Source organism: Equus quagga, chromosome 3 (assembly GCF_021613505.1).
Source record: "Equus quagga isolate Etosha38 chromosome 3, UCLA_HA_Equagga_1.0, whole genome shotgun sequence".
Classification (NCBI taxonomy): domain Eukaryota; kingdom Metazoa; phylum Chordata; class Mammalia; order Perissodactyla; family Equidae; genus Equus; species Equus quagga.
Window position 1 is genome coordinate 123,474,105 of NC_060269.1, and position 26,385 is coordinate 123,500,489.

Genomic DNA, 26,385 nt, shown 5'->3' on the forward strand with positions numbered 1-26,385 from the left:
TCCGAACAAGCAAAGCCCAGGCTGCCAAAGTGGAACATGCGAGCTTAACCACTACACCACCAGGCAGGCCCCAGGAATAAACTTTTTCAGAAAGTTTGGAAAGTACACAAAAGCATGAAAAAAGAGAAATGCATATCCCATTATCCCATTAACAAGAGACAGCTAAGGTTAACATTTTCTCCTTGCTTACGCCTAAGATAATTCTTCACTCCCTGCCACCACCCCAATTCCAATGTCTTCTATCACGACTTCTGCTTTCCAAATTAGTAAGTTAATATAGCACAAATACATGAAAATATAGTAATGACAGAGTAATAAAACAAGACAACTACAAATTGCCTGTTGAATTCAGGGTCAATATGTTGTCCACTTCTGCATTTTCAACAGTTAGTATAGAACTGGCCAGATAGTAAGTGCTAAGTGGATCAATGTATCAAACCCTAATTTAACGGATGTTCTTAACTGGCCTTTCCCCATTGTGTTTAAAAACACCCAATACACATAGAGATAAAACTAACTTCCATGGAAAGTTCTAATCTCAGTACATGTTTGGTTTAAACAATCTCTGATTCTAGACCCACAATTTTGCAAATTTAAAGTGGCTTTCAGATTGACAACCCTCAGGCATTGGGGTGTGTTTAAGCACCAAAGATTCTCCATATGTTCACCATCCTGTACTTTCCAAAGACTGAAAAGAGAATTGATATATTCTAGAAATATGTTCAACAGAGTAGAAAGAAAAGGAGTTTTCTGGTCAAACTTCAATTTGTCAAAAAATTCATTTAACAGGAAATGTCTTATCCCCTGAAAATCATGATAAATCTCAGTTATGATTAGAAGGTGAAACAGCTCTTATTAAATTTCCTGCAGACTCACTGTTTAATTTTCCTTATTCTCTGGACAAGTCCATGCATAACTGAACTCTGAGGAGTTCTTCCAAAACAGTATTTATCTAGGTAGCCCACATTGCAACAACTATTCACTTTCTGAAATTACTTGGAAAAATCCAGAAGGTGAAGTTGCACGAATTCTTGGCATGTTCCTTGGACAAGTCAGATAGTGCTGGCTACCAGTTCTAATGTGGTTACATTTCCAGTTAAACCAGAAATTTGAAGTTCAGCTAATTATTCTTACAATCTGCCACAGTCATTATAATGACATTTGATGGTTATAAGTCATAGAAAATACTGCACTTACAAAAATTCTTAGTTAATAAAATGAACATAAAAGAATTACTTCATTATTAAAAAAGCAGACCTTGACTTTAATCCATTCATTTAGTACATAATATATTCTCATTCCTAAACTGCTTTTAAAATTCCAGTTTTGGACTTTTGCATATCAGCCGACAAATGAATGCTTTGAGCCAAAGCTTGGTAGAGCTGTCTGCCAATGAATAGTTCCACTTTTGCAGTTTCTCCATCTTAGTTGTGGAGAATTTTAATTTTAAATAATTAAAATTATTTAAATATTCACTTGCACATTGTTCTTATTTCATAAGAATGTAAGAAAAATGGAAAAACGAAAATGCAGATTCTAGAGATAAAATGGGGCTCACAAACAATACAATTGAGAAAAATGTAGAAATTAGATAAGCTGTCAGTCACAGCTTTGTAAATGTTCTACAGGTCTCTTTTAAAAGCAAAAATTGAGGTCCTAAAGTGAGAGTGATGAAATTTGTCTCTCAAAATGTAAAATGCTTTTGCTTTCTTACAGCTACTAACCAACCCACTTCAAGACAAGTGTCTTTTAAGGCTTTTAAGGCTGGTGTATTAGTTTCCTAGAGCTATTGTATCAAAGTACCACAAATACAGTGGCTTAAAAGGATAAAAATTCATTCTCTAACTGATCTGGAGGCCAGAAGTTGGAAATCAAGGTGTCAGCAGGGCTATACTCCCTCTGAAGGCTCAAGGGAAGAATCCTTCCTTGCCTCTTCCCTTGCTTCTGGTGCTTGCTGGTAATCTTTGGTGTTCCTTGGCAGCTGCATTACTCCAATCTCTGCCTCCGTCATCACCTGGACTTCTTACCTGCACATCTTCTTATAAGGACACCAATCTTGGATTTAGGGCCTACCAAAATCCAGTATGACTTCATTGTAACTAATTACATTTGCAAAGACCCTACTTCCAAATAAGGTCATATTTTGAGTTTCCAGGTGGACAGGAATTTGGGGGGCAGCGTTCAACACAGTAAAGCTGGGTTCATGGATCATGGTTAAAATTCCTTGAAGTCCAATTGTTAATTCTAAATCAGGTTCAATTTGATGCTTAAAGATCAGAAATGTGGCACAACCAGAAGGACCTACAATTAGAATATACAACCATGTCCTGGGGGACTTTGGGGAGAAAAAGAAGAAGAAAACAAGATCAGAAATTTACTCAAATTAGTTAAGGTAAAAGGGATTTTACCATAAGGAAACAATTTTGTTGTTGTTTCTGAGGAAGATTAGCCCTGAGCTAACATCTGTGCCAATCTTCCTCCACTTTATATGTGGGTTGCCACCACAGCATGGCTAACGAGTTGTGTAGTCCATGCTTGGGATCCGAACCTACAAACCTGGGCCTCAGAAGCAGAGCCTGCCAAACTTAACCATTACACTACGGGGCTACTCTCCGCCCCTTTTTTTTTTTTGCTAAGGATATTCATCCTGAGCTAACATCTATTACCAATCTTCCTCTTTTTGCTTGAGGAAGATTTGCCCTGAGCTAACATCTGTTACCAATCTTCCTCTTTTTGCTTGAGGAAGATTTGCCCTGAGCTAACATCTGTGCCAGTCTTCCTCTATTTTGTATGTGGGTCGCCACCACAGCATGGCCACCAAGGAGTAGTATAGGTCCACGCCTGGCAACCAAACCTGGGCCACCCAAGCAGAGTGTGCAGAACTTAACCACTAGACCACAGGGCTGGGCCAGGAAACAATTCTTCTGTAGAGTCCAGGGAAAACTGAACAATTAGGACAAAAATTAGGGCAGCCCAGGTTTCCTTAGCATACACATGTGTAGAGAGCTAAAGGCCTTTATTGTGCATTGATATAATTCAGCTAAAAGTTTCATCCGTTGCTGAGTCTTAGTTCATAGCCTCTCTCATGATATTTTGTTTGGCTCAGTTCAGCCTACGGACTGCATTTTCTTGGTTCAGGTATCACTGCAGGCTCAGCCAGCTGTGTATATGTGTGTGTGTGAGAGAGAGAAAGAACATATAGGGCTGGGATAGGAACACCGCTCTTGAAAGAGTTTTCAGGAGGGGAGGCAATGATTATCCCCTCTAATGCATTTCCATAAATGAATCTCTTCTGCCTTTACTGTAGTGAAGAAGTATCTGTCATAAGTCTATTTTCCTGATTATTTTAATCATATAAAACAATAGGAGGCTGACATCCCAAGCTTTATGATAAAAATACACTGTAATATGGTTGTTCAAAGTATAATTACCTAAAAATTCTTTCACTCCTATAATTATTTATCATCCTAATACTAGCAACTTGAGGAAGGGCTGCAAAATGGCATTCATATAAAATATAATTTCAAATAATTCCTCATTTTACTACCACTATTAGAAAATAATTATCAAGGGGCCAGAATTTTTTTGACTTTGGGGGATACAATTTCAAAAAATATTAAATTACAGCATAAAATTTTTTGAAATTTCCTGAGTTTGTCTTCTTATTTTTTTTTCTCTTTTGGACATCAGGTGCCCTGATTGGATTAATCATAATCTTTGGGTTATAAACACATCCCTCTTTGGTCCATGGGATGGACCTCATTCATGCATTCATTCACTTATCATACAATGAACATATGTGAAGCCACCACTCTGCCCAAGAATAAAACTTTAACAATTTATCTACCTGTTTGTTCATTCTCCCAACTTGTCCCCCTGTGTTCTCTGTTTCCCCTTGCACTCCAAAAGTAACCACTACTGTGAGCCTTGCTCTTGAGCTTTATAAACAGGTTATCGTATTATGTCACTAAGATTTACCCATGCTGCTTACACCCGTAGTTTCTTTCATATTTGAAAATATTTAATTTTCATCTGCTGTTCCTGCTTGTTAAATAATACTTAATTTTGATGAGACAACTTTAAGAAAGATAATATAATGATGCAAGTCAGACTTCACACTATAAAGACATGTACATGAAGACTAAGTTATTAGACAGAATTCAAATGAAGTCTTTAAATTATTATGACAAACAAGTTAATCATCAACATCTTGGTCCAAAATGATTCAGACTTCATATTTTTTGTCTTTATCAGCCATCGGTGAAAGATGTCAAACTCATTTCATTCACTATAGATAGGTATGGTATTATCTTATGCCTAAATATACTTAGGTTTTAGCAAATCTAAGCCAAGATGTCAGTAATATCTGGAAAGACACTAAATAAATTAAAGTACCTTTTTTTTTGGTTTAATAGTGATGACATATTGTTAAAATTTCTCTGTGACCAGAGTACATGGATGATTCATATTTATAATTTGTGAAATTACTCAGGATGGATTTAGCTAGTTACATTTCAAATTGAATAGCAAATAAGTAATTTCAGATAAACAGAATAAACATATTTTTAACGGTTTTAACTATCTTACATATTCTTACATTTTTATCTGGTTATATTTTTACCATAGTTCACTTTCACTATAAGTGGCTTCAATCTACTATTTCCCCAATTCATCCTTTTAAACTATCACCCTGCTCAACATCTACAGTGTTCAGTATGAGCACAGTTTATCTCTTACCCTCATCTTCTGTCAATCACTCCTATAAACTCTATACTCCAGAACTGCACTGTCCAATACAGTAGCCATTAGTCATGTATGACTGTTTAGATTAAATTAATTAAATTTAAAATTCAGTTCCCTGGTTACAGTAGCCACTTTTCAAGTGTTATATGTAGTCACATCTGGCTAGTGGCTACTGTATTGGACAATGCAGTTATGAACATTTCCATCATTGCATAAATTTCTACTGGACAGAACTGACCTAGAGTTTGGATCTAGGATTTCTATATAGCAATAATTTGTGGTTGGTAGTATGGTTGAAATAGGGGTTTGGGGTTTGTCCTGAAGCTGCTTTGGATGCCATTTTGTACATAGATTGTGTGCTTGTATGTGTATATATGGGAGGATGGTTAATTGAAACTACATGGGGGTATAATAAAGCTCACAAAGCCACTCTTTTATGTAATCGTTATTCTAACCACCAAACTCTTCCTCCCTGCAAAAAATGTTGCACTTAATTACCTCCAGGCCTTTCTTCACCTTGTGATCATCTCTATTAGCTATCGCCCTTGCCACAACAACTACTCACCACCACAACTCACTTTCAAGGCCCAGTCTCAAATGCCCCTTCCTTTGGGAAGTGCCCACAGCACGCCCTTTCTCAGCTCCCAGACAATGTAGTTCAAATCTCTATTACAGAATTTATCACAGCCTTGCTTTGAATTACGTTTTGTTGTATGTCTCTGATTCCTCCAATAGACTCTGAACCTGTCAAGGGCAGAGACTTTGTCTTTTTCATTTTTTAAGTATTTGCTCAGTGTCTTGTACAATGCCTTTCCCATTGCAGGAGGTTGATAACTGTTTAAATTAACCTTTTTGTGTGTGTGAGGAAGATTGGCCCTGAGCTAACATCTGTTGCCAATCTTCCTTTTCTTTTCTTTCTCCCCAAAGTCCCAGTACATAGTCATATATCCTAGTTGTAGGTCATTCTAGTTCTTCTATGTGGAATGCCACCATAGCATGGCTTGACAAGCCGGGCATAGGTCTACACCCAGGATCCAAACCAGCAAACCCCAGACCCCCAAAATGGAGCGTGTGAACTTAACCATTCGGTCACAGGGCTGGCCCCCTAAATTAACTTTTAAATAACTTAGATGTCTAAAAGACATCCTGACCCTAAATCTGCTCTAAGCACAGTCCTCCCCATCTGTTAGTGGTAACTTTATCCTTCTGGTTACTCAGGTCTGAAACTTTGGAGTCATCTTTGATTTCTCAACTCCTCTCTTTTTCTTATACCATTTTTCATCACCTCCACTGTGATTACCTGGTCCTGATTATCCTCTCTCCTTAGAATTTTTGCATTTGTCATATACTTCTTCTGTTACCCTACTTTTATACTTGCATCTCTACATTATTTTCAACCCTGTGGCTAGAGTGTTCTTTCATTTTATGTAAAAAAAAAATTATATAGAGCTTAGTATGCGCCAGTTACTATTCCAGGCACTTTACAAATGTTAACTTATTTATTCTTCATAATGACTCCCTGAGATAGAAACTATTATCCCTGTTTTACAGATGAGGAAAACGAGGTGCAAAAGATTAAGTAATTTGTTCAAGGTTGCCTAGCTCATAGAACATAAATCATATTATGTCACTTCTCTGTTTCAAACTCTCCAATAATTCCCCATCTCAGTCAGAGTACAAGCCAAAGCAAGGCCAAGGCCTACAAGGCTATATGTGATGTGCATGCCCCTATTCTCTACTTTATTTTTCCTCCATAGCAATTTATTTATTTGTTTGTCTCTCTCTCTCCCTAAACAAATTAAATTCCACAGGGGCAGGCAAGGACTTTTGTCCTCCTTCCCACTACCCATCTTTTTCTTGGTGCCCAAAACAATGCTTTGCATAGCAGGCCCTCTTCAAATAATTGTTGCACAAATGAATGTATCTCTTCTTACTTACACTAAGTAGAAATAAATATTTAAGAAAGGAAGTGAAAAACAGGAATTTTAGAATTCCTGAATTTTAGAATTATTTAAATTCAATTTATTTATGTGTTGTAATCCTAGGGCTTACTATCTATTGAGTGTTTATAAAGTCAAATAATATTAACAAAGTAATAAGTTGTATAAAGTTAAAATTTATGGGCATGTACAAAACTCCTCTTCATAATGGGTAAGTTACTTAGATCCAGAATGAAAATGAAAAGCATCACTCTTTAATTATTTAAATGTCATAGATTTAAAAAAACATCATAAGTGAGAGGGAAAGCCTGCAAAGGGAGTTGGTCTTGGTCAAGTTAATAGTTTAGATGATGATCTTAAGAGGATGCTGCCTGCTACTCTAAATCCCCAAGAACAAAGCACTGACTTTTGGAGTTCCAGCAAATCAGCAATGGAGGCATGTTAGATTCCAAGATCATTGTTCCCTCGTATAATTCCTGAAAAACAATTCGAGTGCAGCGCCTTTAATATTTTTAAGATCGAGTAAAGGATGTGGAAAAGACCAATGGATATCCATGAAGAATAATTTAAAGAAATAATCAGTTTTTCTTTTTGAGGAAGATTAGCCCTGAGCTAACTACTGCCAACCCTCCTCTTTTTGCTGAGGAAGACTGGCCCTGAGCTAACATCCATGCCCATCTTCCTGTACTTTATATGTGGGAGTCCACTACAGCATGACTTGCCAAGCGGTGCCATGTCCACTCTAGGGATCCCAACCGGGGAACCTCAGGCCACGGAGTAGTGGAATGTGCGAACCTAACCGCTGCACCGCTGGGCTGCCCCAAGAAATAATCAAATCTTTTAAACTATGGTAGTGGTCAGTTTCAACAGCTGAATGCTATTTCATATTATTGTATTCTTTTTTTAACTTCATCTTCTGAAATCGGGCACATGTTCCTGAGGTTCATTTGCTTCCATTTTTTACCTTAAATTGTTCAAATCCCCGGCATTGGGTTTTCCTTTGGATGAAAGAAGTTATTCTTTGGAATATTTAAAACATTTAAAAAATATAAGAGTTCTTTCATATTCACAGGAACCATCTAGCTAATTTGTAAACACGCTCATTTCTGGGTTCCACTCTTAAAGATCCTGATTCTCTAGGTTTGGGACCGGAGCCCAGGAACCTACGTTTCAGACCATTCTTTGAGAACTACTCGACTCACTGCTATTTTCAAATTTCGTAGCTTACAAAATAGTAATGTTAGAAATCTAGAGAGGGGAGGGCAAACGCCAGTGGCTGGCAAAAGGAACAAGAAAGAGCAGCCTCCGTTAGGCCATGTTGCAAAACTTTTCCTCAGTTTGCAGATCTGCCTCTGGGGAGGAAATCCCTTCATTTTCACGAAGTAATTAACAGTCTTTCAACCAGTTACATCCACGTCTCTCAGGATGACCCCAAAAAGTCATGAACTCATCTCCGCGGCATATGGCAAAAAAGTTCTGTTCGTCCTGCGTGCCCTCACAGGGCCGCGGGGACCAGGTTCGCTTCCCGCCACGCGGGCTCCTCCTCTGCTTGCCTTCGGGGGCCGGTCCTCCCGGAGGCGCTCCGCGCGGCAGATCTTGGCGCCAACCGGGTGGCGGCGCTGTGTGCCCCGCGCGCGGCCGCCTCGGGCCCGAGGGAGGCGGAGGCTCGGCCGGCGGAGGAAGGGGAGGGCGCGAGGCGCGCGCCTTGCTCTCGCGTGCTCTCGCACCGCTCGCGTGACCGGCTGGTGTATGCGCGAGGTGCCGGCTCCCTCGGGGCACGGACGGCCGGGCGCGCGCCGCTGCGAGGGGCGTCCGGGTCCGGGTCGGCGGGCCCGGCCGGCGCGAGCTGCGGGCTGGAGGGCGGGCCGCGGGGGTCCTAGGCGGACAGACGCGCACGCGTTCCCGGAGGAGCCTTCTTCGAGGCTGCTCTTCCTCGGCCAGACGGAGAGCGGCAGTGTCTCCCCGCCCAGCGCACACTCGCCCCGCGTCTCCCCCCGCGGCGGCTGCTCCTCCTCGGCACCGCCAGCCCCAGCGCCGCTCCGGGGCGGGCGGCGGCGGCGGCGGCGGGACCCGCGGAGCCGCTTTGTGTGCAGCCCGACGAGGGGCGGCGGCGCAACCACCTGACAGAGGCCCGGGCGCTCGATGCACCTTCCGCCCGCATGAGGAGGAGGAGGTAAAGGCGGCGGCGGCGGCTGGGCTCCCGCCCTCGGCTGGTGGAGGGAGGGGACGGAAGGGGAGACCGGAGGGGGGGGCGCGGGACCGAGGCCCGGCGGGGCTGCCCGGAGGTGCCGGTAAGGCCTCGGCGGCGCCGGAGGGCGCCGAGTGGCCGGGGGCGAGAGAAGCCGCCGGCGTCCCTCAGCCGAAGTTGAAGGAACAAAATGTGAAGTGCAGAGCCGCGTCAGCCGCTTCCTGGCGTGGGGTTTGGGGTGGAGGGCGGCTCGTTTTCGCTCCCGCGGCGGTGGGGGAGCGGGACAGGGGAGGGGCGGGAGCGCGGCCGGGACTCCGTGGTCCGAAGCTCGCCCCGGCAAGGGCGTTCGTTCCCGGAGTCGCCGCTGCGAGTGCGTCCGGTTGGCTCCCTAGTTTTGCGGCCTAAGCCGAGCCCTCTAGGCCTCGCGTCTCCTTTCCCGGAGGGGACCGGCCGGGCGGGGACTCGACGCTTCTCTCTGACCGAGCGGGGGCCTTGCGGGCCTCGCCGGGCTCCCCAGGCCGCCAAACTTGGGACCTCGGCGCCCGGGGGTGGATTTCATTGTGAGAGGCGGAATGGGAAACTCCTGGCGCCGCTCGGCGCTTTTCGCGGCCACGGCGGCTGGTACCGGAGAGCCCCGTGGGCCCGGGGCTGGCGGGGCCCGCGCGGGTGGGGGCGGCGGGGCGGCCGCCAGCATCCAGGCCTGGGGACGGAGCGGTGGCGGGGCCGCCGTCGAGTCCCCGGCCTCCCGGGGAAAAAAGGGCCCTTTGCGGATTAGAGATTTTTGAAATGAAAAAAGAGGTTACAAAGTCGCCCCTTTCCCGCTGAACTTTTGTTTTCTGACCGATAGAGGCCGGTAGAGGACTGTGAAAGAAAAGTTGTCCCCCAGGATGGACTTCACCGCGCAGCCCAAGCCTGCCACTGCCCTCTGTGGCGTCGTGAGTGCGGACGGGAAGATCGCTTACCCTCCGGGGGTAAAGGAGATCACCGACAAGATCACCACTGACGAAATGATCAAACGACTGAAGGTAAGCGTCTGGCCAGCGTGTTCACACTTCAGCCTTCGCTGGTAGGACGTGCGCTCGGGGGTGGTGGTACAGTACTGCTGGGCCTGGCCTTTAGGGTTTCACCGCCCAGGTGTGTTTAGACACGTTATCGTTTTCTCTTTGATCCCCTCTGAAAGGTCTTGTTCTATCTTGGCCCTCTCTTTTTAAGCATAAGAATTCTAGTGTTTTTAAAGTTTTTTCTGGAAGTATTTGTGAGAATACTGTTCAAAGTAGCTTGCAACCTGAAATGTAGGGATATTTTGCCTAAGAAGGTTCCTATTTTCATCAGTTTCTAAGGAGACGGGTTTAAGTACAAAAGGCATTTTCTAAATTGTCAGTTTCCTGATATGGTATGGTTAAACTTTGACAGAAGATACTGACTTTTCAAAATTCAGGCTTTTGAGGTAAGGTGATGATTTAGGTGCACAGGTCAAAGGGGTTTTAAGAGAGTATTATGACTCTTTAATTATAAGCAGTCAGCTTAGTTAGTTTAAGCATGGTGGTCCTAGGGTCGAAGTTTTAAGTTTCAGCCTTATGTTGGTAAGTTTTTTGCTTTTTGTTGCATGGACAGAGATGATGGCCACAGCCTTACTGAATAAGTGCTGTTGTTGTTAGGAGATGAACTTGATGCAGTGATTCTCAACCAGAGCATCTTTGACCCTCAGGGGCATTTGGCAATGCTGAAGACATTTTGTTTGTCACAATTGGGGCTAGATTGCAGCAGGAACAGACTGGAGGCAGGGAGTCCAGCTAGGAAACTGTTAACAGTAGTGCTATAGGTGAAAGACACTGAAATGTTGAAGTAGGGCTATGATAGTGGGAATAGAGAGACAGGGAATGATCCAAGAGACATTTCAGAGTTAGAATCGATGAGACTTGATGAGAGAGGAGGGAAGAAATGTTGACAGTGTTTCTACCTTGGGCAAGTAGGTGAAATGTATTTTTAGGGAATGATCTTGCCCCTTTGCTCTTAGAGCTTAGTCTACTGCCTAGTAAATGTTTACAGTGTTGTGAGTGCTTAATGAATAGTTAAGGTATTCTTGTAGTTTAGTTTTTAAAATCTAATTAGATTCTGAAATTTTTTGCATCTTTGGAAGGAATAGGACACAATACCTTCATTAAAATAAATCTTTATACTAAAGATTATACATGAAATGAGGTGCTTAATTGATGCTTCTTAAGGTTATACTGAGTGTTTTGAGATGCTGTAACATTATGAAATATAAAGCTGTTAAGTAAAAAATGTATACATCTTATAATTTTTGTTTTCATGTTAAGAATATTGAAACTTTGAATTCTAATGATGGATAATCTAGTTTAAAAAAGTTATGACTGTATATACATTTTCCACTTGAAAATAGATTAAATATTAGAAGTACTGTTAACTATAAATGGACAAATAACCAAGTCTAGAATGAGCATGGAGTTAGAGTATCCATTTGTTGTGGGTTCTTTTGGAAGTTAAAGTTGACATACATGTTAACTAGTTTGAATGTCCTGCTAAAATTTTGCTTTTCTCAAGAACTCTTATGATTTCTCTTCCTACTGCCTTTCTAAGTCTGTTTGGACTTTGTACTTTTTAGGGATCCCTATTTAGTTAAAAGTATTACTGTCTCATTGGAGGTGTAGATTTTTAACGTTATTTAACTGTATTTTTGATAATTATATGTTTATTGGACCCTTAGTTATTGCCAAATTTTATAAATTCGGTGGTTTATTATTATTATAGCAACAATGTTCAAATGCTATATAAATACAAAGAGGGCTTAAAGGGAAATAAAATCTTGGTCAGTGGAATTCAGAGATGTTTGGTCCATTCTCTTCAGTTTTCAAGGAGTGGAACAATCATTTTTACAGTGGAACCATAATTTTAGAGTTGAAGGATCTTAAAAAAATTCTGGAACTCCCCTTGTTTTACAGGTGGTAAAACTTAGTCCCAAAGTGGCTAAGTAACATTTACCAAGATCAGTCATAGGGCAGGTTAGTGGCGGAGCCAGAGCAATAGCTTCGTATTTATTTATATTCTTATAGCTGCTTACTTCTAAGGAATCTAAGTAGAGCTAAGAAGTTATGATTTTATTATGCAGTTGAAAACCGCAAAATGAAAAGAAAACGGACTCAATGAGTGTAAGTTTGGTCTTTTGTAGGGAGATACAGTACAGCATTTTTTTAATATTGAAGAGAAAGTATTATGATGCTTTGAAGCCTCCTTGAAAATAATTCTTGGAGTATGCCATGGTATGCTTTTGTATATTAGAAGTTTTCATTTCTGTTTCTAAGGAACTACTTTAAATATTTTTGTTATATCCAATCACACTGGCTTTCTGTCAGTTCCTTGGACATGCTGTGTTCATTTCTGCCTAGACAGATTCCGTATTATGTAGCCCATACGTACCTTTCCTCTCAGGTCATTTGTCACTCATTTGTTCTTAAGGGAAGTCTTTTAGATTCCCCATTATATACTCTAACTCCTTCATCTCGCTTATTACAGTTGTGATGTTACATTTATGCATATGTTTATTTGGTTTATCTCCCCAACTCTTCTGTAAGTTTCATGGATATAGGTACCATGTCTGTGTTTGTTTACTTTTATGTTCTCCCACTGCCAAATTTAATGCCTGGCACATAGGTGCTCAACAAATATTTGTTGAATGAACAAATAAATAGTTTTTATTAACATTGTATTAGAGAAATATTTTTATTTTTGAAAATGAAGGATAATTTGAAAATATTTTGAGTTGTAACTAAGTACTTTACCTGAGATTGCATACCAGAGACCATAACATAGATATTTAGAATTTTAGAACTAAAAGATAGCTTAGAGATTATTTGGTTTTGTTTTAATTTTCCAGATGAAGAAACTGAGTCTGCAAGGTTGTGACCAACCCTAGTCACATAAGGCTATAAATCATCATTAACAGTTTTGTTACTTAGATAAGTTACAAGTGTATATTAATTGACAGAAATAGTAAAAGCGATACAGAAGTTAACTGTCTGCTGTCCTTCCAAACAGCTTACTATCAAGATTATAGTAAGCATCAAAATCTATAGGTCACAAATAGCCTTCCACCTAAATAGTTAAGTATTCTGAAACTAATGCAGGGGTCATGTCTGATTTTTAAACATGTTTAAAATGTGTTTTATAACACATTCAAAATAAACCTATAAACAGTGTTGTACAAAGTTCCATTATGTGCTCCTGCCCACAATTTGTTATATACAGTCTGTGCCAGATCATGTATTACTACAGAGCTATGTGCCACACACATTTTGTTCCTTTCTTGCTATTTTGGAGGTCGGAGGCCCTTGATAAGCCTTGGTTTTTAGGAGGAGGGATGGACAGGGTGAAGTTTGTTTCTCATGTTCATTTTTTATTACCTGATCTCAGAACTCAGTGCCTCAGATAGTTCTCTGGCTACAACTCTATACCCAAATCTGCTATGTTCATTCTGTTAGAGAGTCAAATCAAAATACTTCTTACTTTGGTGATAAGAATTAGGCAAGATTAAATAATAGGGTTTTATCGTTCTGAAGATGTCCCTCATATTTCTCCCACCAGGTATTACTTCTGTGTTTTCTTTGTATTTTTCTATGACCTTTCCGTTTGTGTCAGCCATTCTCCCTCTTCCTCACCCTCTCACTTTTGCTTTCTATAGTCTGTGCTGTTTGATAGTTTGATAGGAATTAGGATATAGTGGGCTTGATTTAAGGTAAGACATCCCCCTTTTCTCATCAAACCTAGGTTGGGAGAGGGGAGGAATAGAATAGGGGTAGTTAGGCCATGAATTCTTTCCCTTTTCTTCCCTTAAGGTGGACCCCAGAAATGCTTGGTTTGGTTATAGTTATTTTTACTTCCATAAATGATTTTTATTTATTCCTTATTGTCATATGGTATGCTAATTTTACATATAATTCAGTATGTAGTTTCAACTCTAAATGGATTCATATATTTTATTTTAATATTTGTATTAATGCAGAAGATTATGCTAAGAAATTAAAAAATTAAATGGAGAGGCAAGATTTCTTAAAATCAAGTCGTAAAGTATAGCCAGTATGCATCTGTGAAGTAATAGTGCAGCATAGTTCTTGTTTTAGACTTCCATTTGTGTAGAGGAGCTATTCTGGTTATCTATCAGTTGCTGTGGTTTAAAATAGCAACTTTTAAAAAAAATTTTATTGTGCTAAAAAATCTATAACACAAAATTTTACCATTTTAATCATTTTAAGTACATTCACATTGTTGTACAGCCATCACCACCATCCATCTCCAGAACTTTTTCATGTTCTGCAACTGAAACTTCGTACCCGTTAAACAATAACTCTGTTTCCCCCTTCCCCAGCCCAGGCAACCACCTTTCTACCGCTCTGAATTTGACTACTCTGACAGCCTCATATAAGTGAAATCATACAATATTTGGCCTTTTGTGACTGGTGTATTTCACTTAGCTTAATGTCGTCTTTAAGGTTCATCCATATTGTAGTATTTGTCAGAATTTACTTCCTTTTTGAGGAAGTATGTATATAACATCTTTTGTTTATCCATTCATCCATGGATGGACACTTGGGTTGTTTCCACCTTTTGGCTACTGTGAACAACTTTTTATTATCACAATTCCGTGGATCAGGAATTCAGGCAGGGCTTGACTTGATTATTCTTCTGCTCCATATTGCTTACTACTCTTGCTCAGTAGTATTCAACTGGTGACTAGACTGATCTTAGAAGATCCACACAGGCATCTCTCAAACACTTGGTGCCTTGGTAGGAACAGCTGAAAGACTGGACTCAGCTGGGCCCTTTTTCGTCTATGATGTAGTCTTTGGGCTACTCCACATCGTCTCTCCAGCAGGGTAGTTGGATTCAGGGCTCCAGGACACCATGGGGGAAATTGCTAGTACTTTTAAAGGCTTGGTTTAGAATTGGCAGTGTCACTTCTATCTTACTCTACTGGTTAAAGTAGTCATAGCCCAGCCCACATTCAAAGGGAGAAAAATTGACTGTACTTGTCAATGAAAGAAGTAGGAAAGAATTTGTAGCCATCGTTAGTCTACCACAGGATTATAAATTTAAAAAACATTTATTCCCAAAAACAAGAGTAAATATTTGCAGCCAACTTGCTAGATTTGTAAAATTTCTTTTAAATATTGTAAGGAAAAAATTTGTAGGCATTTTTTTTTATGTGCTAGTTAGGGAAAAATTATCAGGGAGGCTCATGATTTGATCTTTTTTTTTTGAGGAAGACTAGCCCTGAGCTAACATCCGTGCCCATTTTCCTCTACTTTATATGTGGGACGCCTACCACAGCATGGCTTGTTAAGCAGTGCCATGTCCACATCCAGGATCCAAACCAGTGAATCCCGGGCCACTGAAGCAGAACGTACGCACTTAATGGCTGTGCCACCAGGTGGCCCTTTTTTTTTTTTGAGGAAGGTTAGCCCTGACCTAACATCTGTGCCCATCTTCCTCTATTTTATATGTGGGATGCCTGCTATAGCATGGCTTGATAAGTGGTCCATAGGTCCCCATCCGTTATCTGAACCTGCCAACCCCCGGGTACCAAAGCAGAGCGCACAAGCTTAACCGCTGTGCCACTGGGCTGGCTGCTCATGATTTGATCTTAGAACCCGCTTTCTCATATTATTTGAATTTTTACTGGAACGTATTACTGACTGATTATAATGATGATTTTTCCATTCACTACCCCCCCTTTTTTTTTTTTTTTAACTATCTCGGCTTTTTATTTTGAGACATTTCAGACCTCTAGAAAAGTTGGAAAAAATTGTACCTTCAACACCCATATCCCTTCGCTTAGATTCGCTAATTGTTAGCTTTTTGTCACCTTCACTTGCTTTTATGTTTCTCCATACACACACACAGAGACAGACATAACACTTTTGGTTGAGTTACTTGCAGACATCATGGCATTCTACCTCTGAATGCTTCAGCATTCTTTTTGGAACAAAGACATCCTCCTACTTTATCACAGTTATCATTATCACACTCAAGAAATTTAACATTAATACAGAGATATCTATTATACTGTCCAAAATAACATTTTCCCAGTTACCTAAACATGACTTTTCAAAAAGTTGGTTTTTTCCCCCTCTATCCAAGTTCCAATATAGGATCACATGCATTTATCATGTCTTTTTGGTTTCCTTTGGTCTAGAAAGCCCTCTCACTTTTTTGGGGGGTGAGGGGTTGTCCGTGACATGACTTGTGTGTGGGTGTGATGTGAGTGTGAGTGAGAGGAAGATTGTCGCTGAGCTAACATCTGTTGCCAGTTTTCCTCTTTTTGCTTGAAGAAGATTGTCGCTGAGCTGACGTCTGTGGCAGTCTTCCTTTATTTTATGTGGGATGCTGCCACAGCGTGGCTTAATGAGTGGTGCTAGGTCCACACCTTTGATCGGACCTGCGAACCCCAGGCCACCAAAGTGGAGCACAAGAACTTAACCACTGTGCCACCAGGCCAGCCCTATGATGGCATGACATTTTTGAAACATTTGTTTTGTTTTGTTTTTTGAGGAATATCAGCTCTGAGCTAACTACTGCCAATCCTGCTCTTTTTGCTGAGGAAGACTGGTCCTGAGCTAACATCCATGCCCACCTTCCTCTACTTTATATGTGGGACGCCTACCACAGCATGGCTTTTGCCAAGCAGTGCTATGTCTGCACCCGGGATCTGAAGTGGCAAACCCTGGGCCGCTGAGAAGCGGAACATGTGAATTTAACCGCTGCGCCACGGGGCCGGCCCCTTTGACACATTTGTGTTGTGGGAGTTCCATAATCTGTTTTTGTCTTATTTCCTCACTCTTAGATTCAGGTTGAACCTTTTTTTGGCAAGTATACTAGACAAGTGGTGCTGTCATATCAGAAGGCATATAATGTCATTTTGTCCTTTTGGTTATAAGTTTGATCACTTGGTTACAGTTGGCTAACTCTCTCCATTGTAAAAGTACTTTTCTCCCTGCAATTAATAAGTAATGTTTAAGGTGGCAAATTGTGAGAATAACTTGTTTTCCAACAATTCGTACGTAACTGTTTAGCATCCACTTTGGTGGTTATAAAATATTGACTTTTTTTGATTCTAACATTACTTCATATATTAGCTGGCATTCTTCCTTTAAAGTGCCTGCCTCCATTTAAAAAAAAAAATTACTCGTGTATTCTTCATTCAGTGAATTATAATTCTTTACTGTCTTTATTCCTTTTGAGAGTCAGATTGTCCCAAATGAGCATGCTGGCTTTGGTGTCCTTTTGAAACATCTAGTGTCTTTTTGACATGTCTCTCTCTGAGTCTTTCACCACTTCTTTATTTTCTGGTACAAGATGTTCACCTTGTGCTTCCTTACCCTAGATTTGGATGAGTTATTTCTTTCCAAAGAGCCTTATTTCCAATTTAGTATAGAGTAGTGTTTACAAACCAAGATCTGGGCATGGGCATTCTGTTCACATCGCTATTAGGGTATAATTTCTTCCTTCTCTTTCAGTGTATAGAGCTAGGAAATATACATAGGTACTTTAAAGATTTTATTTTTTTTCCTTTTTCTCCCCAAAACCCCCAGGTACGTAGTTGTATATTCTTAGTTGTGGGTCCTTCTAGTTGTGGTATCTGGGATGCCGCCTCAGCGTGGCTCGATGAGCAGTGCCATGTCCGCGCCCAGGATTCGAACCGACGAAACACTGGGCCGCCTGCAGCGGAGTGCACGAACTTAACCACTTGGCCACGGGGCCAGCCCCATAGATACTTTAAATTATGAGTTCATTCTGTTACCTTCAGTTGAAATCCAGCACCACATAATTTTTCCTGAACTTTTCCTCCATGTATCATCCTTATCTTACAATGTAAACTCTGTTTTCCCTTAACTTGGATAAATTTATTTGTACTACCCTCCTGTAAGCACAAAAAAATTCAGAACTGCTATCCCAGTATCGTTTGCAAGATTTCTTTGCAGTTTGTTCTGTCCCATTACGGTTATGTAGAATACCATGTTTGTTAGTTACTTGGATTTGAATTCTTTTGTTTGAGTGATTACATTATCAATTTTACACACAATTGGTTTATTTCTTTGTTTGCATTCAGTTTTTTAGTGTGTGTGTTTATATATATTTATATGTGTGTATATATACTTGATTTGTTTTATTTCCACTGGCAAATATAATCCTTGCTTGATTTTTTTTTTATTATTGTAAAAACATATAACATAAAATTCACCATCTTAACCATTTTTAAGTGTACAGTACAGTAGTGTTAACTATATGCACATTGTTAATACAACAGGTCTTTAGAACTTTTTCATCTTGCAAAACTGAAACTCGATACCCATTGAACAACAACTCTTTTTCCCCTTTCCCCCTACCCCTGGCAACCACAGTCTACCTTCTGTTTCTAACTACTCTAGATACCTCATGTAATTGGAATCACAGTATTTGTGTTTTTGTGACTGGCTTATTTCACTCAGCATGATGTCCTCAAGGCTTATCCATATTGTAGCATATGACAGGAATTCCGTCTTTTTTTAAGGATGTATAATATTATTCCATTGTGTGTATATATCATATTTGCTTTATCAGTACGTTGATGGGTGTTTAGGTTCCTTCCACCTCTTGGCTATTGTGAATAATGCTGCAGTGAACATGGGTGTGCATAATCTCTTTTGAGAACCTGTTTTCAATTCTTTTGGATATATACCCAGAATATATATTGCTGGATCATATGATAATTCTATTTTTAATTTTTTGAGGAACCTCCCATACTGTTTTCCATAGCGGCTGCACCATTTTACGTTCCCAATAGTGCACAGGGATTCCAATTTCTCTGCATCCTCACCAGTGCTTGTTATTTTCTGTGTTTTTGATACTGGCCATCTAGATGGGTATGAGGTGATATCTCATTGTAGTTTTGATTTGCATTTCCCTGATGATTAGTGATGTTGAGCATCTTTTCATGCTTGTTGGCTGTTTGTGTATCTTCTTTGGAGAAATGTTTATTCAAGTTCTTTGCCCATTTTTTGATCAGGTTATTTGTTTTCTTGTTGAGTTTTAGGAGTGTTTGTATTCAGCTTTAGGGATTACTTTTTTCATTCTTTTATTTAATTTTACATACTTCAAAAATCAGAACTATGTAAAAACTTAGGCTTTTCTGAAGTCTTACTCCTATTCTTATCCCTTCCACTGCATTTCCATATATCCATCCACTACAGATAATCATTTTCATTAGTTCCTGGTTTATCTTTTCTGCATTATATCCCTTCTTACTCAAAAGATCCACTACTGTATGTACTCTCTTGTACTTGCTTTTTTCAATTAATATATCTTGGGGGGCTGGCCCCGTGGCCGAGTGGTTAAGTTCACGTGCTCTGCTTTGGCGGCCCGGGGTTTCGCCGGTTCGAATCCTGGGCTCAGACATGGCACTGCTCATCAGGCCATGTTGAGGTGGCATCCCACATGCCACAACTAGAAGGACCCACAACTAAAAATACTATGCAACTATGTACCGGGGGGCTCTGGGGAGAAAAAGGAAAAGTAAAATCTTAAAATATATATATATATATATATCTGTATCTTGGAACTCGCTCCATATCAGGAAATCTTTTAAAATTCTTTTTCATGGTGTTATAGTACTCTATGTGTAGATGTGCCATAGTTTTATTCAACTAGTGTCTCATTGTTGCATTTAGGGTTGTTTCTAATATTTTGCTATTAAAAATAAATAATGCTAAAGTGAATCCCGTGTTAACATGTTGTTTGTATTTGTGGAGGTGTATCTTTAGGATAAATTCCTAGGAGTGGGATTGTTGGGTCAAAGGGTAAATTTATGAGTAATTTTGTTAGAGGTGGTCAAATTTCACTCCATGGGGCAGTACCATTTTGGACTTCCACCAGCAAGTATAGGAGTGTCCAGCCTCTCAATAATGTATGCCTACTTTTGCCAGTACCATGATTTATTTTCCCTGTATCAGAAATCTGTAGATGTCTGAGGAAAGAAACTGGTTGGTGCTCACAATAGGAGAACAGATTTAAGGACATTAACGAATTTTTGTTTCAATTAGCTTCTGTTTTTTAGCAGTCATTGTTTAAATTAAACATTACTTTGGCTAAGATTATTGGTACATGAAAGTATGTCCAGTTGAATTCCTTGCTCAGAAAGATAAAATGAGTGGAGTTTATACAGTATATAAAAGCCTAACAAGTTCTTATTTGCTGAAGAGAACAAATCAAGCTTCTAGATAACATTTGCAATAGAAAGCTGAACAGAGACATAATGAAGGAATTTGCTGAATTTCTTTCCTTTGCTGTTGGCATTTGGTCTTTTACATTAATGCAGAGCTTCCCAACTGGTGTGCTTCTACACAGTTACAGGTGTGCCTACATACAGAGTCCCTCAGCCTTTGGAGGTTACAAATATTACATCTTTTTTTGTATATTACATGATATTTAAAAAGTTGAGGGGCCGGCTTGGTGGCGCAGCAGTTAGGTTCACACGTTCTGCTTCTGCTTCAGCGGCCCTGGGTTCGCCAGTTCGGATCTCAGGTGTGGACGTGGCACCACTTGGCAAGCCATGCTGTGGCTGGTGTCCCACATATAAAGTAGAGGGAGATGGGCATGGATGTTAGCTCAGGGCCAGTCTTCCTCAGCCAAAAGAGGAGGATTGGCAGCAGATGTTAGCTCAGGGCTAATCTTCCTCAAAAAAAAAAAAAAAAAAAAAAATTTGGGAACTGCCATAATAGGTGTTGTTTTTCTTTTTCCTTCTTTTTTATTGAAGTCTTAATAGTTTATAACACTGTGAAATTTCACTTGTACGTTATTATTTGTCAATCATCATATAAATGTATCCCTTCACCTCTTGGGCCCAACCCCCAGCCCCGTTCCCCTGGTAACCACTAAACTGTTCTCTTTCTCTGTAAGTTTGTTTATCTTCCACAAATGAGTGAAATCATATGGTGTTTGTCTTTCTCTGTCTGGCTTATTTCGCTTAACATAATACCCTCAAGTCCCATCCACGTTGTGTGAATGGGATAATTTCTTCTTTTTTTTTTGGCTGAGTAGTATTTCATTGTATATATATACCATTTCTTTATCCAGTCATCGGTTGATGGGCACTTGGGATGCTTCTGTGTCTTGGCTATTGTGAATAATGCTGGAGTGAACATAGGGTGCATAAGTCTCTTTGAATTGTGTATTTCAGGTTCTTTGGATAGATGCCCAGTAGTGGGATAGCTCAGTCATATGGTATTTCTATTTTTAATTTTTTGAGAAATCTCCATACTGTTTCCCATAGTGGCTATACCAGTTTGCATTCCCACCAACAGTGTATGAGGGTTCTGTTTTCTCCACAAACTCTCCAACATAATGTTATTTTTTCTCTTGGTGATTATAGCCATTCTAATGGGCATGAGGTGATATCTCATTGTAGTTTTGATTTGCAGTTCCTTGATGATTAGTGATGTTGAGCATCTTTTCATGTGCTTATTGGCCGTCTGTATATCTTCTTTGGAAAAATGCCTGTTCATATCCTCTGCCCACTTTTTCTTTTTGAGGGTTTTTTAAAAAATTATTTTTTTATTGAGTTCAGAATAGTTTATAACATTGTGAGATTTCAGTTGTACATTACTACTTGTTTGTCACCATATAAGTGCTCCCCCTCACCCCTTGTGCCCACCCCCAGCCCCTTTCCCCTGGTAAACACTGAGATGTTCTCTTTGTGTGTTTGTTTATCTTCCGCATGTAAGTGAAATTATCTGGTATTCTCAGTCTGCTTTATTTCGCTTAGCATAATACTCTCTAGGTCCATCCATGTTGTTGCGAATGGGACAGTTTTCTCCTTTTTTATGGCTGAGCAGTATTCCATTGTGTGTGTGTGTATATATATATATATATAGCACATCATCTTTATCCAATCATATGTCCATGGGCACTTGGGTTGCTTCCATGTCTTGGCTATTGTGAATAATACTGCCATGAATATAGAGGTGCCTAAGTCCCTTTGAATTGTTAATTTGAAGATCTTTGGATAGATACCCAGTAGTAGGATAGCTGGGTCATATGGTATTTCTATTTTTAGTTTTTTGAGAAATCTCCATAATGTTTTCCATAGAGGCTGCACCCGTTTGCATTCCCACCAGAGTGTATGAGGGTTCCCTTTTCTCCACAACCTCTCCAACATTTGTTATTTTTTGTCTTAGCTATTAGCTGTAATGTGATATCTTAGTGTAGTTTTGATTTGCATTTCTCTGATGATTAGTGATGCTGAACATCTTTTCATATGCATATTGGCCATTTGTATATTTTTGGAGAAATGTCTGTTCGTACCCTCTGCCCAGTTTTTGATCGGGTTGTTTGTTCTTGTGTTGTTCAGGTATATGAGTTCTTTATACATTGTGGAGATTAAGTCCTTGTTGGATATATGATTTGCAAATATTTTCTCCCAATTGGTGGGTTGTCTTTTTGTTTTGTTCCTGGTTTCCTTTGCCTTGCAGAAGCTCTTTAGTCTGATGAAGTCCCACTTGTTTATTTTTTGTTTTATTTCCCTGTCCGAGTAGACATGGTATTTGAAAAGATCCTTTTAACACTGACGTCAAAGAGTGTACTGCCTATATTTCTTCTAGAAGTTTCATAGTTTCAGGTTTCACCTTCAAGTCTTTGGTCCACTTTGAGTCTGTTTTTGTGTATGGAGGAAGATAATGATTTGGTTTCCTTCTTTTGCATGTGCTTGTCCGGGTTTTCCCAGCACTATTTATTGACAGGGCTTTCCTGTCTCCATTGTATATTTTTTGCGCCTTTCTGGAAAATTAGCTGTCTCTAGATGTGTGGTTTTATTTCTGGGCTTTCAATTCTGTTCCATTAATATGTGTCTCTGGCAGCCAGTCCAGTGGCGCAGTGGTTAAGTGCGCGAGTGCCGCTTCAGCGAGTGGCCTTTCTCTCCAAAGCCCCCTGGTACATAGTTGTGTATTCCTAGTTGTGGGTCCTTCTAGTTGTGGCAGGTGGGATGCCGCCTCAGTATGACTTGATGAGCGGTGCTATGTCTGCACCCAGGATGCGAACCAGCAAAACCCTGGGCCGCCGAAGCGGAGTGTGCGAACTTAACCACTTGGCCATGGGGCCAGCCCACATGGCTGTTTTGATTACTGTAGCTTTGTAGTACATTTTGAAGTCAGGGGTTGTGATGCCTTCAGCTTTGTTCTTGTTTCTTGGGATTGTTTTGCCTATTTGGGGTCTTTTGTTGCCGCATGTGAATTTTAGGATTCTTTGTTACATTTCCGTGAAGAATGTCATTGGGATTGCATTGAGTCTGTAGACTGCTTTAGGTAGTATGGACATTTTAACTATATTTATTCCTCCAATCCATGTGCATGGAATCTCTTTTTTTATGTCATTATCGATTTCTTTCAGTAATGTCTTATAGTTTTCATTGTATAGGTCTTTCATCTCCTTGGTTAAATTTATTCCTTGATATTTTATTCTTTTTGTTGCGATTATAAGTCAGATTGTATTCATGAGTTCTCTTTCTGTTAGTTCAATATTGGAGTATAGAAGTGCCACTGATTTTGTAAGTTGACTTTGTATCCTGCAACTTTGGTGTAGTTGTTGATTACTTCTTATAGTTTCTGATGGATTCTTTAGGGTCTTCTATATATAAAATCATGTCGTCTGCAAACAGTGAGAATTTCACTTCTTTATTACCTTTTCGGATTCCTTTTATTTCTTTTTCTTGCCTAATTGCTCTGGCCACAACCTCCAGTACTATGTTAAATAAGAATGGTGAGAGTGGCACCCTTGTCTTGTTACTGTTCTGAGAGGGATGGCTTTCAGTTTTTCCCCATTGAGTATGATGTTGGCTGTGGGTTTGTCATATATGGCCTTTATTATGTTGAGGCACTTTCCTTCTGTACCCCTTTTATTGAGAGTTTTTATCCCGAATTGATGTTCGATCTTGTGAAATGCTGTCTCTGTATCTATTGAGGTTACGATGTGGGTTTTGTTCCTCATTTTGTTAACATGGTGTATCACATTGAATGATGTTGAACCATCCCTGTGTCCCTGGTATGAATCTATTTGATCATGGTGTATGATCTTTTTAATGTACTGCTGTATTCAGTTTGCCAGTATTTTGTTGAGGAGTTTTGCATCTGTGTTCATCAGTGATATTGACCTGTAATTTTCCTTCTTTGTGTTGTCCTTGTCTGGCTTTGAGATCATGTTGGTGTTGGCCTCGTAGAATGTGTTAGGAAGTGTTCCGTCTTCCTCAATTTTTTGTAATAGTTTGAGAAGGATAGGTATCAGATCTTCTTTGAATGTTTGGTAGAATTCTCCACAGTAGCTGTCTGGTTGTGGACTTTTATTTTTTGGGAGGTTTTTAATTACTGTTTCAATCTCTTTACTTGTGATTGGTCTATTCAGATTCTCTGTTTCTTCTTGATTGAGTTTTGGGAATCAAAAAGATTGATTTTTACATGTAAGAGTGTAAGAATTTATCCATTTCTTCTAGATTGTCCAGTTTGTTGGCACATAGTTTTTCATAGTAGTCTCTCTTTTTTAAAAAACGTTTTGAGGAAGATTCAGTCTGAACTAACATCTGCTGCCAATCTTCTTCTTTTTGTATGTGAGCCACCAGCACAGCATGGCCACTAACAAATGTTAAAGGTCCACACCCAGGAATTGAACCTGAGCCTGTGGAGCAGAGTGCACCAAACTTAACCAGTAGGCCACTGGGATTGGCTCATGTGTTGTGTTTCATGTTATAAAATTATCATTAAGATCAAACATTTAAAACTTCTTTTCAAACAAAGTAGGGGCACTGTGGTTGGTGCTGATGAGGCCAACCCTTAAATAGCATTAGTCCATTAGGGAAAACTGCGTTTATACTAGAATAACACTGGAATGGATTTCCATTTTTATGAAGAATATTTGAGATTATCATATAACTTATTGTAAGTTAAACACCAGTTATGTGCTAGGATTGCATCTGTTTCTTTGGACAAAGAAATACTAAGAATTTTGATGTCAAGAAAAGTTTCATGGAGATGGTGACAGTTGGATGGGATTTGAAGGCTCAGACTTTGGTAGGCAAATGGATGGTAAAACATTCCAGACAGATGAAGAGCAGGGACAAAGATTGAGAGGCAGAAGCATGCTTGATGTGTTTGAAGAAAATGAGTAGAACAGTTTTGCTGTAGCTAAAGCATCTTAAAAGAGTAGTTGGGAGAGGAAAAGAGGAAGGTTCCTATGAAATTGTTAAAGTCCTTAAATGCCACAGAAAGGAATTTGAATTACAAAAAAATAACCTCTCAGGCATTTGAGCTAAAGAGTGACATGTCTAAGTCGTGGTTTTGCATGATTAACAAAGCTAAGTGACCAAGCAGTCTCTTAAGCTCGTGAATACCACCCTTTCTTTGTGGCCAATTTCTGGTCTTTTGATCCTCATGTCCAAACCAGATGGCATCTTTGCTTGAACATTAATCCATTTCTGGTTGATACTGTCTGAATAAATGTGTTTGTTGCTGAGCATTTAGTCATATGACACTATGTGTGAAGGCTGTGGATAAGTAAAATTTAAAGAGTGGTAGTAGAATTTTTTTTTTTTTGCTTGAGGAAGATTAGCCCTGAGCTAACATCTGTACCAGTCTTCCTCTGCTTTATACGTGGGTCACTACCGCAGCACGGCTGACGACTGGTGTAGGTCTGTGCCTGGGATCCAAACCTGAGAACCCAGGGTGCCAAAGTGGAACACACCTAATTCAACCACTATGCCATGAGGCTGGCCCCAGAATTTTATGTACTAGATTATTATAATATGAATTGAATTTTATCACATATGTTCAGTGTGTGCTTTTCCATACTTTCCTAGAATTTCTATGGTAGGAATTCTAAGTAAAAATTAATAGTAAATTGATGCCCAATTATTTTGTTAAGTTTAATACTTGAAAATTCAGTGGAGATAAATATTTGTCCTATAATTTCAAATATTTGTTGAATTAAATATCCTTCATCTAGCCACTATTAAATAAGTAGAAATGAATTCCTTATCTGCAAAAAGACAATCATTGAATAAAAGTGTTTAACTTAAGATTCATGTTGATTGAATCAGTGTATATAAGGACACTACTTTGTTTCCGGCAGATGTTTAGAAAATGGCTTTCTTCTTGAAGCATATACCTAAATAGCTTTGAAGAAAGTGGTCAAAATCATCGAGGAGTAATAATATGAAATTGGTTTTAGATTTCTTGCAAGTAATGTTACGTATTTTTGTCCACTATATTCAGCTTTCATCCTTTTCATCCATTTCATATCTTATCAGATTTTTGGATTATAGCACATTGCTGCTGTGTTTGTTCTTTATATTTTTTCTGTGCTTTTTTGTTTATTGTTCAGTTGTTATGCTTTTTTTTTAAATAGATGCAATTTTTTAGAGCAGTTTTAAGTTCACTGCAAAATTAAGTGAAAAGTACAGAATTCCCAACAACTTCCTGCTTC

General features: G+C 39.7%; 1 protein-coding gene across 4 annotated transcripts in view; it reads left to right on the forward strand.

The window, feature by feature from the left end:
* The first annotated feature begins 8,718 nt into the window (after nucleotides 1-8,718).
* Nucleotides 8,719-26,385, forward strand: part of LOC124237007 (sister chromatid cohesion protein PDS5 homolog A-like) — a 161,946-nt gene continuing 144,279 nt past the window's right edge. For 3 of the 4 annotated variants that reach the window (XM_046656089.1, XM_046656093.1, XM_046656092.1), the window contains exons 1-2: nucleotides 8,719-8,856; nucleotides 9,719-9,896. In XM_046656089.1, the coding sequence (XP_046512045.1) occupies nucleotides 9,759-9,896 (138 nt within the window). In that variant the 5' untranslated portion in view covers nucleotides 8,719-8,856; nucleotides 9,719-9,758. Of the gene's footprint in view, nucleotides 8,857-8,940; nucleotides 9,064-9,718; nucleotides 9,897-26,385 lie in introns of those variants that run through there. The other variant, XM_046656091.1, reaches the window with a different exon arrangement.